A 13,331-nucleotide genomic window follows, 5' to 3' on the forward strand; every position below is an offset into this window, starting at 1 on the left:
GGACAGATCTTGGATTAAAAACTGACTGTACAAGTGGTTTGGGGGGGGGGGGGGGGGGGTCAGATTGTGGGTACAGAGTCACTTTAAGAGTGATTTGGAGTACAAGCACGGTCCTGGAACGCATTATGCTCGTAATCCAAGGCACCACTGTATATTTATGTTGCATGTCCAGTATATTAAACCACTAAAATCTCTCCCAAGAATTAACACACAGATTAAAATACCAGTTTGCATTTATTTTTCTCATTGTACATGTGTTTATTTTTCTTTCTTTATTTATTTTTTTTTACATTTGAAGAGTCACACGGCAAACTTTTACAGGCAGTCAGGCAGAAAACAGAATACAAAACCAGACGGACAAACAAAAAGTTATTTTACAATTAGAAGCTTTATTTTTATAAAGGAATTTTAAAAGGCAGAAATGTGGAACACAAGCTGAAGGTCTCGAGTAGATAAAGCTAGTCTGAATTATTCCTGTACAAAGCATGACCACAAATAAAAAAAAATCAGTAGACAAAGCACAGAGACAGGTGGGTTCTGCAAATTGGTAAATCCATCTATCAAAAATGCTGGTGTATAATGTGTGCGTTACTTAGCAATAGTGTGTGGGGGTGGGGGGGGGGTTGTTCACTAAAGTATAATTTAATATACTATGTAAAAAAAAAATTGATCTCCTCCATTCTTATGTAGAATAACCTGCTGGTAGATTAACCACAAACACAAAGTACATGGTTTCCGTTGTGCCTTATTACAAGGACAATGGGGCTTGTCTCTAACCCCACTAATCCCTAATATTATTCCGATACACGCTTGTATTACATGAATATAAAACAATCCCCTTGTGCAGTGATATGTCCCTGGTTCCCACTAAGAGCCAAGTAAGTGTTCACTCAATCACGTTTAGTAGAAGCTTATAGGAGTATAGGCTGAAATAGCGGGTACACGGAGACGGTGCGATTTTGGCACACATTCTAAGAAGTGAGCGATGGGCAGAGGGCTGGGGCGGGGGCAGGAAGGGGGGGGGGACAGGAAACAAACCGGGCAGAGGGCTGGGGCGGGGGGCAGGAAACAAACCGGGAAGAGTTCAACAAGCTCCATGTGAAAGCTTAACGTCCTGTCCTACTTCTAGACTGTGAAGCCCTCTCGGTATGGGGGCATGTTTCAAGTGGTACACGGTAATCTTGTGACATGTGGGCATGTTCGAACACAACAATGGCTCCTTGTTATGTCTGAACTATTATAATCACGAGAAGATTACTATGAAATATACAAAACTAACATTGTCAGTAGAGTTTTCAGAAACATTCTGTGGGTCAAAAGAAAAAAAAAAAAAAGCATATTTATAGGGAAGGGCATATAAAATCCTTAGCAGAAGTGACGGGTATGTGTAATGTGAGAAGACTGAAAGAAGTCATGTTAAGTAGCAAGGATAGTCAGCTGGGCGAAAGATGTGACATCACTAGAGCTGGGAAAACATAACGGTGCGCAGAGACAAGAAGGTGCACAGAGACTATGACCTGGGGAACAGGATAGTGCAACTTGCTTATTGATCATATTGTGCTATGCAAGTACAGCAGACCCATTCTTCCTTATTCCAGTGTTACTCCCATGCCGCTCATCGTAGCCATTTTAGAAGGGGATAACCAAAACAAAAAAAAACAGATCAAAAAAGGTTCTAAAAAAAAAAAAATTATGGCACAGGAAAAAAAAAAAAAAAAAAATATCAAACTCCCAGAATCCCACATGTGCTTTTCACTTCAAAAACAAGACTGTTTAGGGATATAGACTATGGGTAGAGAAGGAGGCACTGCAAGTACATTCGATGCTTCCTGAAGACTTTCCTACAATCTCACTTGTGCCAGACTCTAGATAGACGTTTATGTGGAGAAACAAATGAAACAAAACCATTGATACATACATTTACAGTACAAACGGTGCATATAGCTCTCTGCTGCTGAAGTCTCTGGCATTGTACGGCAGGTGGTGCAGCAGCAGAAGAGGCTACTCGCTTTGTTCTTCTATTCTTCTTTCCAGAAAGGTTCTAGGGCTTCACTTATAGGATGGAGCAGCGTTGTTTCTTCCTATGCTTTCGGACTTGCAGTGCTGCCCGTGTTGCCATTTCAAACACTTCCCGGACTCCATCCTTTGTCTTAGCCGAACATTCGAGGTAACCAAAGGCATTTATTCTATTAGCCATTTCTCTGCCATCTTCTGGCTTGACTGGCTCCTATAGAGACACCAAAAAATGAATTTTCTGCCATCTCTGAACAGTACACATGTACACTCCCCCCTTATCAAGTTTTCTTCACGAGTTACGCATACTCATCTGCTATACAGGGGTGAAGTTTGGGGTAATCTACAAATACAGATCTGTTACAGAGGGTTTCCAGGCTTTTGTAGAGTTTGTTCACTGTCGGGGAAGGAGAGTCTGCTCTGCACATAACAGATGAGACTAGTGACTGGCTGCACTGGCCCCTCGTAGGGATGTTTTTGGCACTACTAAGCAGTGCAACGCTGAACCAGAAGTAACAGAGGGTAAGAACTCTAATCTGTACAGAAATTGTGTAATACAGCCCTAACTTGTATCCAGGTCCAGACTCCTGAAGGCAGCTTTTAAGGCTTGTGTTGGTTGGAGAAGAAAAAAAAAAAAAAAAAAAAAAAAAAGACTAAAAACGCAGAAAGTCTCGGCCAGTACAGATTGATGGACCCATTAAGTTGTGACAGTCAAATTACTTACTGTGTTTAGTCTCTTTTTACCAGCACAAGACTAAAAAGCTGCCTTCAAGAGACTGGACCTGGATACAAGTAAGTATAGGTTTGTTTTACAGCATGATAAAAATAAAAAAATAAATTGCAAACATAATTTAAATTATTAGTTTATTATAAACTGTTATTACATTATGGAGGTAGAGTGTGTGTGCGCACGTGTGTTTTTATTGTTGTATATTGGAGAAGCTCTGGGGCAATTTAATGAAAAGGTAGACTAGAGTCCGTCTTTACGTTTTTAGGCACTACATATGGAAGGAAATCTCCCAAACATGAAAGTAAAAAAGGACTGTTTGCAATCATCAATGCAAAAATTCTACAATATTATATTGTTATCATTATTATTATCATTATTAAGATAATAAAAATAAATAAAAAATAAATAAATAATAATAATATTCCAATGTATCTGTCTAGTAAATTGTTTGCATAGTCTTGGTTATCTATCTATATACAATGAGTATAGTAGTGAGTGTTGCTTTTGCTTTTGACATTACAATAGATGTCACTGATGCCGGAGTGGGCTGGAATACCACCTGGACAGAACTGCAATACAGATATGTCTGTCTGGAAGACATGGGATGGCTGCTTCTCCGGTAATAACAGCTGATCCGCACATGCTAAGGGACAGAAGCGTTGCCCAAACCAGATAAAGAATTATATTTAGCATTTTAATATTCAGTCTTTTCTTACTTGTTTCATCTTTGTAAGTTCCCTTCGGGTGTGTTCATCGTTTCTAAGATCTTTTTTGTTCCCTACTAGAATGATGGGAACATTAGGGCAGAAATGTTTTACTTCAGGAGTCCACTTCTCTGGAATGTTCTCTGTTTTAAAGAAAACATCATTAGAAAACATGTGCGGCAAGTAAAACCTATACATAGGCAAGATAAAGGCTCATAGGCTTATTCCTGCTGTATGTGCCGTGTCAGAGAGTAGCCAACACACAGACTATGTAAAGCTCAAAAGGTAAGACTGTTAAGGCCCCATACACATCAATAACCGATGGCCAAAGGATTGTCTGACCGTCAGTTATGTTGCCTGTCCAATGCCTGTCTTCCGCATACACAAATATTGGGCACAGCCGAACGTGCCTGGGTTCTCTATAGGTAGACCCCAATGTTGGTGGTGGTGGTTCTAGAAGACACCCAAACACCTTATATTAATGGCTGAATCCACTGCGACTGCCGATCAAAGTGTGTAGGGACCTTTACACTGCTTGGAGAGGTGGCAATCTCAACCAGCCCAATGGGGATAGTGGTGTATGGGAGTCAATCTATCCATCTACACGAGAAAGCAAAAGAAACAAACATACACTTTCTGGTAAGCCTTGAATAAGGGCCATATTACACGGCACAATTTGTAGAAGGAAGCGAGTGCCGACCCGTCAGGTCAGCGATCGCTTTCTCCTCATTTCCCACTTGCTGCCTGTGCTGTTACATGCACAGACAGCAAGCGGGGGAGGGGGTTGTTGGGAGAAAGCGGGGGTCTGCTGTTGCCGCCGCTCCTATTGCACAGAGCAATGGACAGAAGGCCGTTGCTGTTGTGACCAATCATGATGATTTAGGGTTCAGAGTAGAGATGAGAGAACCTGGAGCATGCTCGAGTCGATCCGAACCCGAACGTTCAGCATTTGATTAGCGGTGGCTGCTGAAGTTGGATAAAGCCCTAAGGCTATGTGGAAATCATGGATATAGTCATTGGCTGTATCCATGTTTTCCAGACAACCTTAGAGCTTTATCCAAGTTCAGCAGCCGCAGCTAATCAAATGCTGAACGTTCGGGTTCGGATGGACTCAAACCCGAACCCGGTTCGCTCATCTCTAGTTCAGAGTTAGAATAATGATATGAAGCATGCTGCAGTGCTTCAGACCATCTAAACTGCCTGTTTGCCACTGTCTCCATCTCCCCAAAATTGTGTTTTATTCCTCCCTGCAATATATGCAAATCAGCCCTAACTAGTCATGTGGGCGTTGTCTCTCCACTCAACTAGTCACAGCTCCAGGGCTGTAATCCCTCCCCTCCACACTGTAATGCCACCTCTGAATGATGTAGCAGGCTTGTGGCCTGTCAATCATGCTCAGAAAGGTGTAATTACAGTCAGAGAGAAGTAATAACAGTCTGGGAGCTGTGACTAGTTGAGGGAAAGACACCGCCCACATGACTAGTTTGTATGCAAATCAGCCCTAACTAGTCATGTGGGCGGTGTCTTTCCCTCAACTAGTCACAGCTCCCAGACTGTTATTACTTCTCTCTGACTGTAATTACACCTTTCTGAGCATGATTGACAGGCCACAAGCCTGCTACATCATTCAGAGGTGGCATTACAGTGTGGAGGGGAGGGATTACAGCCCTGGAGCTGTGACTAGTTGAGGGAAAGACACCGCCCACATGACTAGTTAGGGCTGATTTGCATACACTGCTGGGAGGAATAACACTACATTTTTCTGGGAGATGGAGACAGCGGCAAACAAGTGTTTTACATGGTAGGAAACGCTGCCGCATGCTTCATATCATTATTCTAACTTGGAACCCTAAATCGTCAGGTTTGGTTCCCTTTAAAGGGAGATTGTCATCACTTTTACACTGCCTGAATCACAAGTCATTGGGGTGATTCCCAATGGCTTAATAGTGTTCTCTTAACTTTACACTCAAGGACTATGTTCCCACAATGAATTTTTTTGTCCATTTTGCAGCCTTTTTTGGATTAGTGCAATTTTTTCACCAAAACAAGTCTATTTATATGTAAATTATTGATGGTCAAGACGACATCCATAAAAAAAGAAATATTGTCAATAATGGAAAAAATAAAATAAAAATAAAAATTGTGGTAACATAGCCACACAGTAGTTCTTAAAGCGAATGTACCACCAGTACATTGTTGTTTTTTTTATTTTTACATGGATAGACTGGCGCAGGGATGCCGGTGACGCGGTCCTTTTTTGAACCGCGGCCCAGTGCTATAACCAGGTGCCTGCCGGGGGTGAAGCACTGGAGGCAGCCCCCAGTGTTACGAAACACCCTCCCTTCTGTGACACGGCTCCATTAGAATCAATAGAGCCGCATCACACTGGGGGCGGATGGACGAGCACGACTCCAGTGCTTCACCCCAGCAGGCACCCGGTAATAGACCGATGCCGTACGCGGGAACTGAGCCGTGGATCAATGAAAAAAGGAACACTGCATCGGCATCCCCGTGCTGGTGATGGTTTATCCATGTAAAAATTTACAAAATCAATGTACCGGAGGTACATTGATTTAAGGTTGTTTTTTGTTTTGTTTTTTTTTACAAAATGTTAGAATGGATAAACAGAGGAGAAAACTGTGCATTGCTTTATGCTCTTGTATATATACAGCATGCAATGATATAAACAGTCTTACATTCCCCCTCCAATCACCTCTTCCATGTTGTTATCTCAGGTGTATGGGTTTTCTTACCTAAACTGTCTGGGCTGTCAATTGAAAAACACATCAGAATAACATCGGTATCAGGGTATGAGAGTGGGCGCAGTCTGTCATAATCCTCCTGTCCTGCTGTGTCCCACAGAGCCAGTTCCACCTACATTGAAATAACCTAATTAGTTTGCACAGAAGGAGAGGAAGGATTATAGGATTAGAAATGAGCAGGAGAGATAAAGAGAAAAGTGGAACTTGAGAGGTGCTCAGCATTTAGCGCATTCAGACTGTATAACTGGCACAAATACCAAGAAGAATTGGAAAATCCGGCTAAGAGCCATGCAATTAAAATGTAAACTTTCCAAGACAGCATTTTGGTTAACCATTCTCTCATAAGCAAGATTGATTTGTATACAGTAGACACGCATAGCAAGATCTGAACTGAAACTAATCTGGTAAATGTAATAAATCTTTAAAAGCAGGGGTCCTCAACTGGCGGACCGCGGAGGCCAGCTGTCCGGACCCCTGGTCAGACCTCCTAACCGCCCGGGACGGACCGGATCCGTGGCAGTTAGGAGGTCCCGCTCCCCACCGCACTGCCTCCCGTCCCATAGGCGTGCTGTCCTTAAATGTCAGTACGCCTGTGGGGCTGGGGGCAGTGTTGGTCCGGCCCCCGGCTGATACGCGCTCTCTGGGGACGTCCCGGGGATTCCCCAGCAGAGCGCGCATCAGTGACCTCGGTGTACGCCGTCGGCCTGCTCTACCGGAAGTTCAGGCCGGCGGCATACACTGAGGTCACTGGTGCGCGCTCTGCTGGGGAATCCCCGGGACATCCCTACAGAGCGCGTATCAACCGGGGGCCGGACCAGGAGGAAAGAAGAAGACAGCCGCAGCGGGGGAACGAGGTGCTAGGTGAGTTGTGGGTTGTTTTTTTGTCTGAGGCCATCTATAAGGGGAGAGCGCACTGGGGGGCTATATACTCCTGGGGGAAGCTCACAGGGGGCTATATACTACAGGGGGAGAGCACAGGGGGCTATATACTACTTGGGGGGCTATAGACTACTGGGGGACAGCGCACAGGGGGGCTATATACTACTGGGGAAGCGCACAGGGGGGCTATATACTACTGGGGGGACCTCACAGGGGGGGCTATATACTACAGGGGGAAGCTCACAGTGGGCTATATACTACAGGGGGCTATATACTACTGGGCGTAGCTCACAGGGGGGCTATATACTACTGGGGGAGCAACAGGGGGGGTTATATACTACCAGGGCAGTCACCCCCTTTGTACCTTATATCAAAGGGCTAGTGAGAGAAAAAATGCCAGTTTTCCTGCTAATAAGCAGCAATTCTGTATGTAAATAGTTGAACTTTGTGAAAAGTAACAAAACCCGTTTCCTACTGATGTTCAGCTCTGACCTGCACCTGACTATAGACCCCGGTAAGTGGACCTTCACTAAAAGTTGTTGAGTACCCCTGCTTTAAAGAAATATAATATAAATATATATATATATATATATATATATATATATATATATATATATATATATATATATATATATATATATATATATATACATATACACACACACACACACACACTTTTTTAAATTTTTTTTTTTTTACACACACTTTTTTGTAGTGATGTACAGTACATACATCACTGCAACTACTTTTACCATAATTGATCAGTGTAGGCGTGAGGATGCCAGTAGTGCAGTCCCTTTTTAATTGCCTACCATTACCCGCGCTTGGTGACATGTCTTTTCCCGAGGACCACTTCATAGCACTGGAGGCAGGCCTGCCGTCCCTAGTGTGGCAATATCCTCTCTAGGGATGGTCCGAATCTTACGAGGTTCGGGTTCGTATGAACCCGAACGCTCGGCATCAGATTCCTGCTGTCTGCCCGCTCCGTGCAGCGGGTGGATACAGCGGGAGGACCGCCTGGAAAACTGGGATACAGCCTACGGCTATAGCTGTATCCCAATTTTCCAGGCGGTCCTCCCGCTGTATCCACCCTCTCCATGGAGCCGCCAGGCAGCGGGAATCATTGCAAAGAGTTCGGGTTCGTACGAACCCGACCCGAACCAGGTTCGGACCATCCCTAATCCTCTCCCACCTGATGCGGCTCCACTGATTCTAATAGAGCAGCGTCACAGAGGGGAGGGGGTTTCGTCACACTGGGGGCCGGCGGGGCTGCCCTCAGTGCTCCAGGGTGGTGCTCGGGAAAAGACCGGGGCAAAGCATGGGAAAGGGGAGGCAAATTTTTTTTTAAAAAAAGGACCACCGGCATCCCTGCGACATCACGGATTAAAGTAAAAATTCGCAGCAATATACCTAATGGTACGTTAGCTTTAAGCAAAAATTGCATCATAATGCAGAGGAGTTTTTTCACCCAAACAGAATTTAATGACAAGGTTTTTTTTTATGTAACTGAAGTGCCAGTAAGGAAAAGTACAAGTCCTTCTTTAATTTTTTTTTTCATTCAGCTTTTGAGCTAAAGTCAGAAGCGGATTTAAAAAGGAATGAAAGACTACCACTAAAACTGCCATAAACCTGAACACATACTTCATCTGCTTTACATATTGACTATTTATTTATATTTGTTAAATCTACACCACCATAAGTATGAACGTACCCTAACCTGTTTATATTTTAAACAATACTTAAAAGGGTTGTCTGGGATAATGTTAGGCTGAATGCATGGATCAAAAATAAATAAGTGTAGGTTCTCCTTTCGTATTGGCTCTGAAAACTGTATAAAAAGCAGCATTAAACCTAGATGTGAGAATACAGCCTTTTTACACCATATTTGTTGTGTACATTTGCTCGATGTATTAGAAAACCTACCAGCTTTGGGTATGTTCCCACTACAGAATATGCGGCAGAATTTTTGGCTGTGCGGCGGACTCTGCCTGTCCCATAGACTCATTGATATTCTCAGGAGGCGGATTCCGCTTTGTGAAGGATGGCACGGATGGGGAATCCATGTATTGAAGTGTTTCCCGGCATGATAATATGCTGGGAGCGGGGAAACTGAATGTTTGTGTTGCTGTAGGCAGCCGCCTACCCTGCCCAATGGGATATCCAGCCCTGCTATTCATGGCGGTAACACATTTGAAAACAAAATTTCTCCATGTTCATTGTAAGTGAAAACATCAAATATGAAATAAATTCTCTAACAAAAGATTAAAGGTCACCCAAAACCAAAAATATTCAAGTGAGATGCTGCACTAAAAAACAAAACAAAAAACAACACCATGTGGTTCCATCACTACAGTCCATAGGCACTCACCTGTTTTCCATCTACTTCGATATCAGCAATGTAATTCTCAAACACCGTAGGCACATACACCTCAGGAAACTGGTCCTTGCTAAACACAATTAGCAGACAGGTTTTCCCACATGCTCCATCTCCAACAATTACCAACTTTTTTCGAATAGCCGCCATTGCTGCAAAGAGAATAAGAGGTTTCAGTTATTCACAGAACATCCTGTTAGAGGACAATCTCTAAAGGGGTACTACAACCAAAATGAAAGAAAAAAAAACAAAAAAACGTGCTGCAGGCAGTGGGGTGCAGGAAAATAAGGTCTACTTACCCATCCCAGCTCCACCCCAGTGCTGTGTCACAGGCTCTCTAACTACTGTGGGGCTCCAGTGTCGTCACAACCCAGTAGAAAGGGCCAGCTCAGTCAGTGACTACAGTGGTTTCCTGTCCTAGTCGCTGACTAGCTGGCCAGGCATTCCTGAGCTCAGGTCGTGACATTGCAAGGAGAGGGAGATGCAAGAGCCCGGTAGGGGTCAGTGAGTGTGATGTGGCGCTGGATGGATGGTAAGTATAGCTTCTTTATTAGGTTTCCGCACCCCCTGCACGCAGCAGATTTTTCTTTTTGCCCGAACTTCTTCTTTAACCTGCTTAATTTCAAAAAATGTTTTGTTGTGGAAAACAGTGATACAAAATGGCTGCACAGGCTTTACTGAAGATTCATTTGAAGCCAATCTTCCTTTGGAAAATGGTGTCAGCCATGGATTTCCCCTGCAGAGGCAACTACAAAGTATTGTATGTATTACACGGCAGCCATTTAGCGGATAGGCCGGTTTTGTTAATACGAGGACATCTTGAGTCTACAAAAAAGGCGACCCTCTCAGTGTCTCTGGTTCGTAGAGAGGATTTGGAGCAGGGAACGACTATGATACCAATATGCCCAAAAAGGGCATAAAAAACTAAGATTCTCTCATGTATAAATCCCTTTAAATACAAGAAGAAATATAAATATAGGTGGGGATTTATAATTTGCGCCAAGGCAGAAGTTTGTAAAAGTTTGCACCTTTTTGCAGATCTACATCTTGCTCGCCTGATGCAAGGGAAGGGGGATGGCACGCTGCGGAGGGGTATGACCTCCATTGATTAGGATTTGCAGCCTATTATAGAGATTTATGGCATTGTTTCACGATGTGCCATAGATTCTTGCAGGATTCAGAGGTGGCACCTGCAACCATCTTTGTAAACCAGGTCTCCCAACCACCTCATATACGTGGTCAACCTCAACATTCTCTCTCACGTCACCAAATAGGAGTGAAACCAATAACTTTCTGCATTCATGCTATGGCTGCAAGTCCCAGCCTGACCATGACCCAAACTGATAGCTGTCAATCTTGGTAGTCAGAAACACGGCCATGCCAGGACTTGCAACAAAAGAATACAAAAAAATATGGCCATGCCTGGACTTGCAGCAAAAGAAAATACAAAAATTTTTATAAATCACATAGGCTCACATCACAGATGGGAATTGTTTAAAACACTGCTTGTCTAAATCTCTTCTGGGCTTTGGCTTTAAAAACCTGAATGTGGAAACTGCAGTCAGTCTTTTCTTTAGGGTGATAGAAAGGCACTTTAATTTTTGCATAGATTTTGCCCTTACGTGGAGTCATACAATAACATGGTATGCTGATGAAGGGTGTATGGCCTGAAACACCGTGCTGTAGCAAGTATTGCCTAAAATATTCTCGTGTTAACAGGTTTAGGACTTTGCAAAAAAAAAAAAAAAAAAAAAAAGAAGAGTTTGAAAAGAACAGATGAAACTATGGCAGAACACAGTGCTAAGTACCATGGCTGTACTGGTAAGCAGTGTCGTATCTGGGGCCCACCAGAGGAAATGATCCTGGGGGCCCACCAATGAAGAACCAGTGAGAAACAACATTTCAATCAGTGTGCATGCAGGTTCTAAAGCTGGGGGCCCACCGGAAGATTGTCCGGTCCTCTGGTGGGCCAGTCCGGCACTGCTGGTAAGTCTTTTATTGCACTTTGTCTTGCTTCTTGTAATACCTTCCACACTATTCACATCCAAACGTATATTATTTACACAATTCTACCCATTAAAAGCTTATAGTGATTAGAAGTAAACAGCAGGAGCAAATATCCCAAAGCTTCAGTGACCGACATCAAAATAAAAGAGATAAAGGAATAGTTCACTGACGTATCCTAAGAAGTACAAGGATAAAGAGTTTACTATTGATTTGAGCCATAGACCGTTTGTATACAGCGGAGGGATTTATTATATAGATTTCTGACACTGTACACACTTAAGATTTGCCTCTAAATAACTCGAGCATAGGACATGGGGGTGGCGATTTAGGAAAGACCAGAGAACAGATAGAGTCTTGATAAATCCCTCCCAATGTGTTCACAGTATTGTGAAAGCCAGGAATTACATGGGAGGCCTGATTGGGGCTCCCCGAAAGTGGCATGATGTAGTTAAAAGAGTTCCTCAGGAAGGCAACATTACACTGGAGAGGTCAACCTGACTGGTCTAGTGTAAACTTTATATAGTCTTTAAAGGGAAACTGTTAGCAGGTTTGCAGAACCTAACCTGCCGACATCCCCCTATAGCGCTTGGGGAACTGAGGATGATGGTAAGGTTCTTTATCCTCGGTGTGGTTTCCGTACTATAGTCAATGCACTTCTCAAACTTTTTCTACTGGAGCCTCACCCAACAGACCAAGGCAATGCTTGGGCCTCACCAGACTGACTATGAGGGTGCCTGGGCCTCACTATCTGTGGTGAAAGTCCATTTAAAGGTAAAAAATAATGCTAGGGCTACCTTTTTACCCATCCTCCAAGCTCTATATACTAATAAGGTAAGTACAAAATAAATAATAATGTTGCTAAAAATGGAGATTTTTGCAAACAGCAAAAGGACTGTGCAGAATACAGTGACTGGCTCCTCAGCTGGGCCTCACCAACAACCAGGGGGCGCCTCACCAACAACCAGGGGGCGCCTCACCAACAACCAGGGGGCGCCTCACCAACAACCAGGGGGCGCCTCACCAACAACCAGGGGGCGCCTCACCAACAACCAGGGGGCGCCTCACCAACAACCAGGGGGCGCCTCACCAACAACCAGGGGGCGCCTCACCAACAACCAGGGGGCGCCTCACCAACAACCAGGGGGCGCCTCACCAACAACCAGGGGGCGCCTCACCAACAACCAGGGGGCGCCTCACCGTTTGATCTAAACCACACCCGCACCTGATGTCCAAAACCTGTACAGTGGGGGATAGTAGCAGCATGCTGGGCAGAAGAAAGGCCCTATTACATGAAGCGATTATCGTCCGTACCTGGCTTATTACCGACCGCTCCGGCCAACAATCGCTTGATGTAATACGGCTTGTTGAGAGGTCAATCAGCCGACATGCATGTCAGCTGATCGTGATCTTTGAACATGCTAAAACAACACAATCAGCATGGCGACGGTTTGCTGTGCGTCTCTCCGCGTAATAGGAGCGGTCGCTGCTCTCTCCTATAGGATGGGCTCTCTGATCGTCTAGTGGACTTTAGCTGCAGGATAACAGCACCAGCGCTGGAGCGGGGGAGCATGTTACATCTTTCATCCTCCCCCTCCCAAGCATTCTGCCAAAAATCCCCCCAGCCCGGAGTTCTCCTTTGAACTAGTGTGCACAAATATAGTCATAAAAGTCTATTCAAAAACTAACCTATAGGCTATGTTCCTCGCTGTATAAACAACGGCCATTCTGTGCTAACAGCCATTGTTTAATGCCAACTATGGCCATAATTACTGAACGTAATGATCTGCAGCCCTGTACCTGCAATCTCTTCCTACTCTGACTAGAACAGTATACGGCTAAGTTCCCCGAATCTGCACGGCTCG

General features: G+C 44.2%; 1 protein-coding gene across 1 annotated transcript in view; it reads right to left on the reverse strand.

The window, feature by feature from the left end:
- Positions 1-215: 215 nt before the first annotated feature.
- RHOC (ras homolog family member C) overlaps positions 216-13,331 on the reverse strand; it is a 41,872-nt gene continuing 28,756 nt past the window's right edge. Inside the window, exons 2-5 of the mRNA XM_069944470.1 lie at positions 9,457-9,614; positions 6,201-6,321; positions 3,460-3,590; positions 216-2,227 (exon numbers count right to left, since the gene is read on the reverse strand). Of these exons, the coding sequence (XP_069800571.1) occupies positions 2,054-2,227; positions 3,460-3,590; positions 6,201-6,321; positions 9,457-9,612 (582 nt within the window). The 5' untranslated portion in view covers positions 9,613-9,614 and the 3' untranslated portion in view covers positions 216-2,053. The remainder of the gene's footprint in view (positions 2,228-3,459; positions 3,591-6,200; positions 6,322-9,456; positions 9,615-13,331) is intronic.

The sequence above is a fragment of the Dendropsophus ebraccatus genome, chromosome 11 (genome assembly GCF_027789765.1).
Source record: "Dendropsophus ebraccatus isolate aDenEbr1 chromosome 11, aDenEbr1.pat, whole genome shotgun sequence".
NCBI classification, from domain to species: Eukaryota; Metazoa; Chordata; class Amphibia; order Anura; family Hylidae; genus Dendropsophus; species Dendropsophus ebraccatus.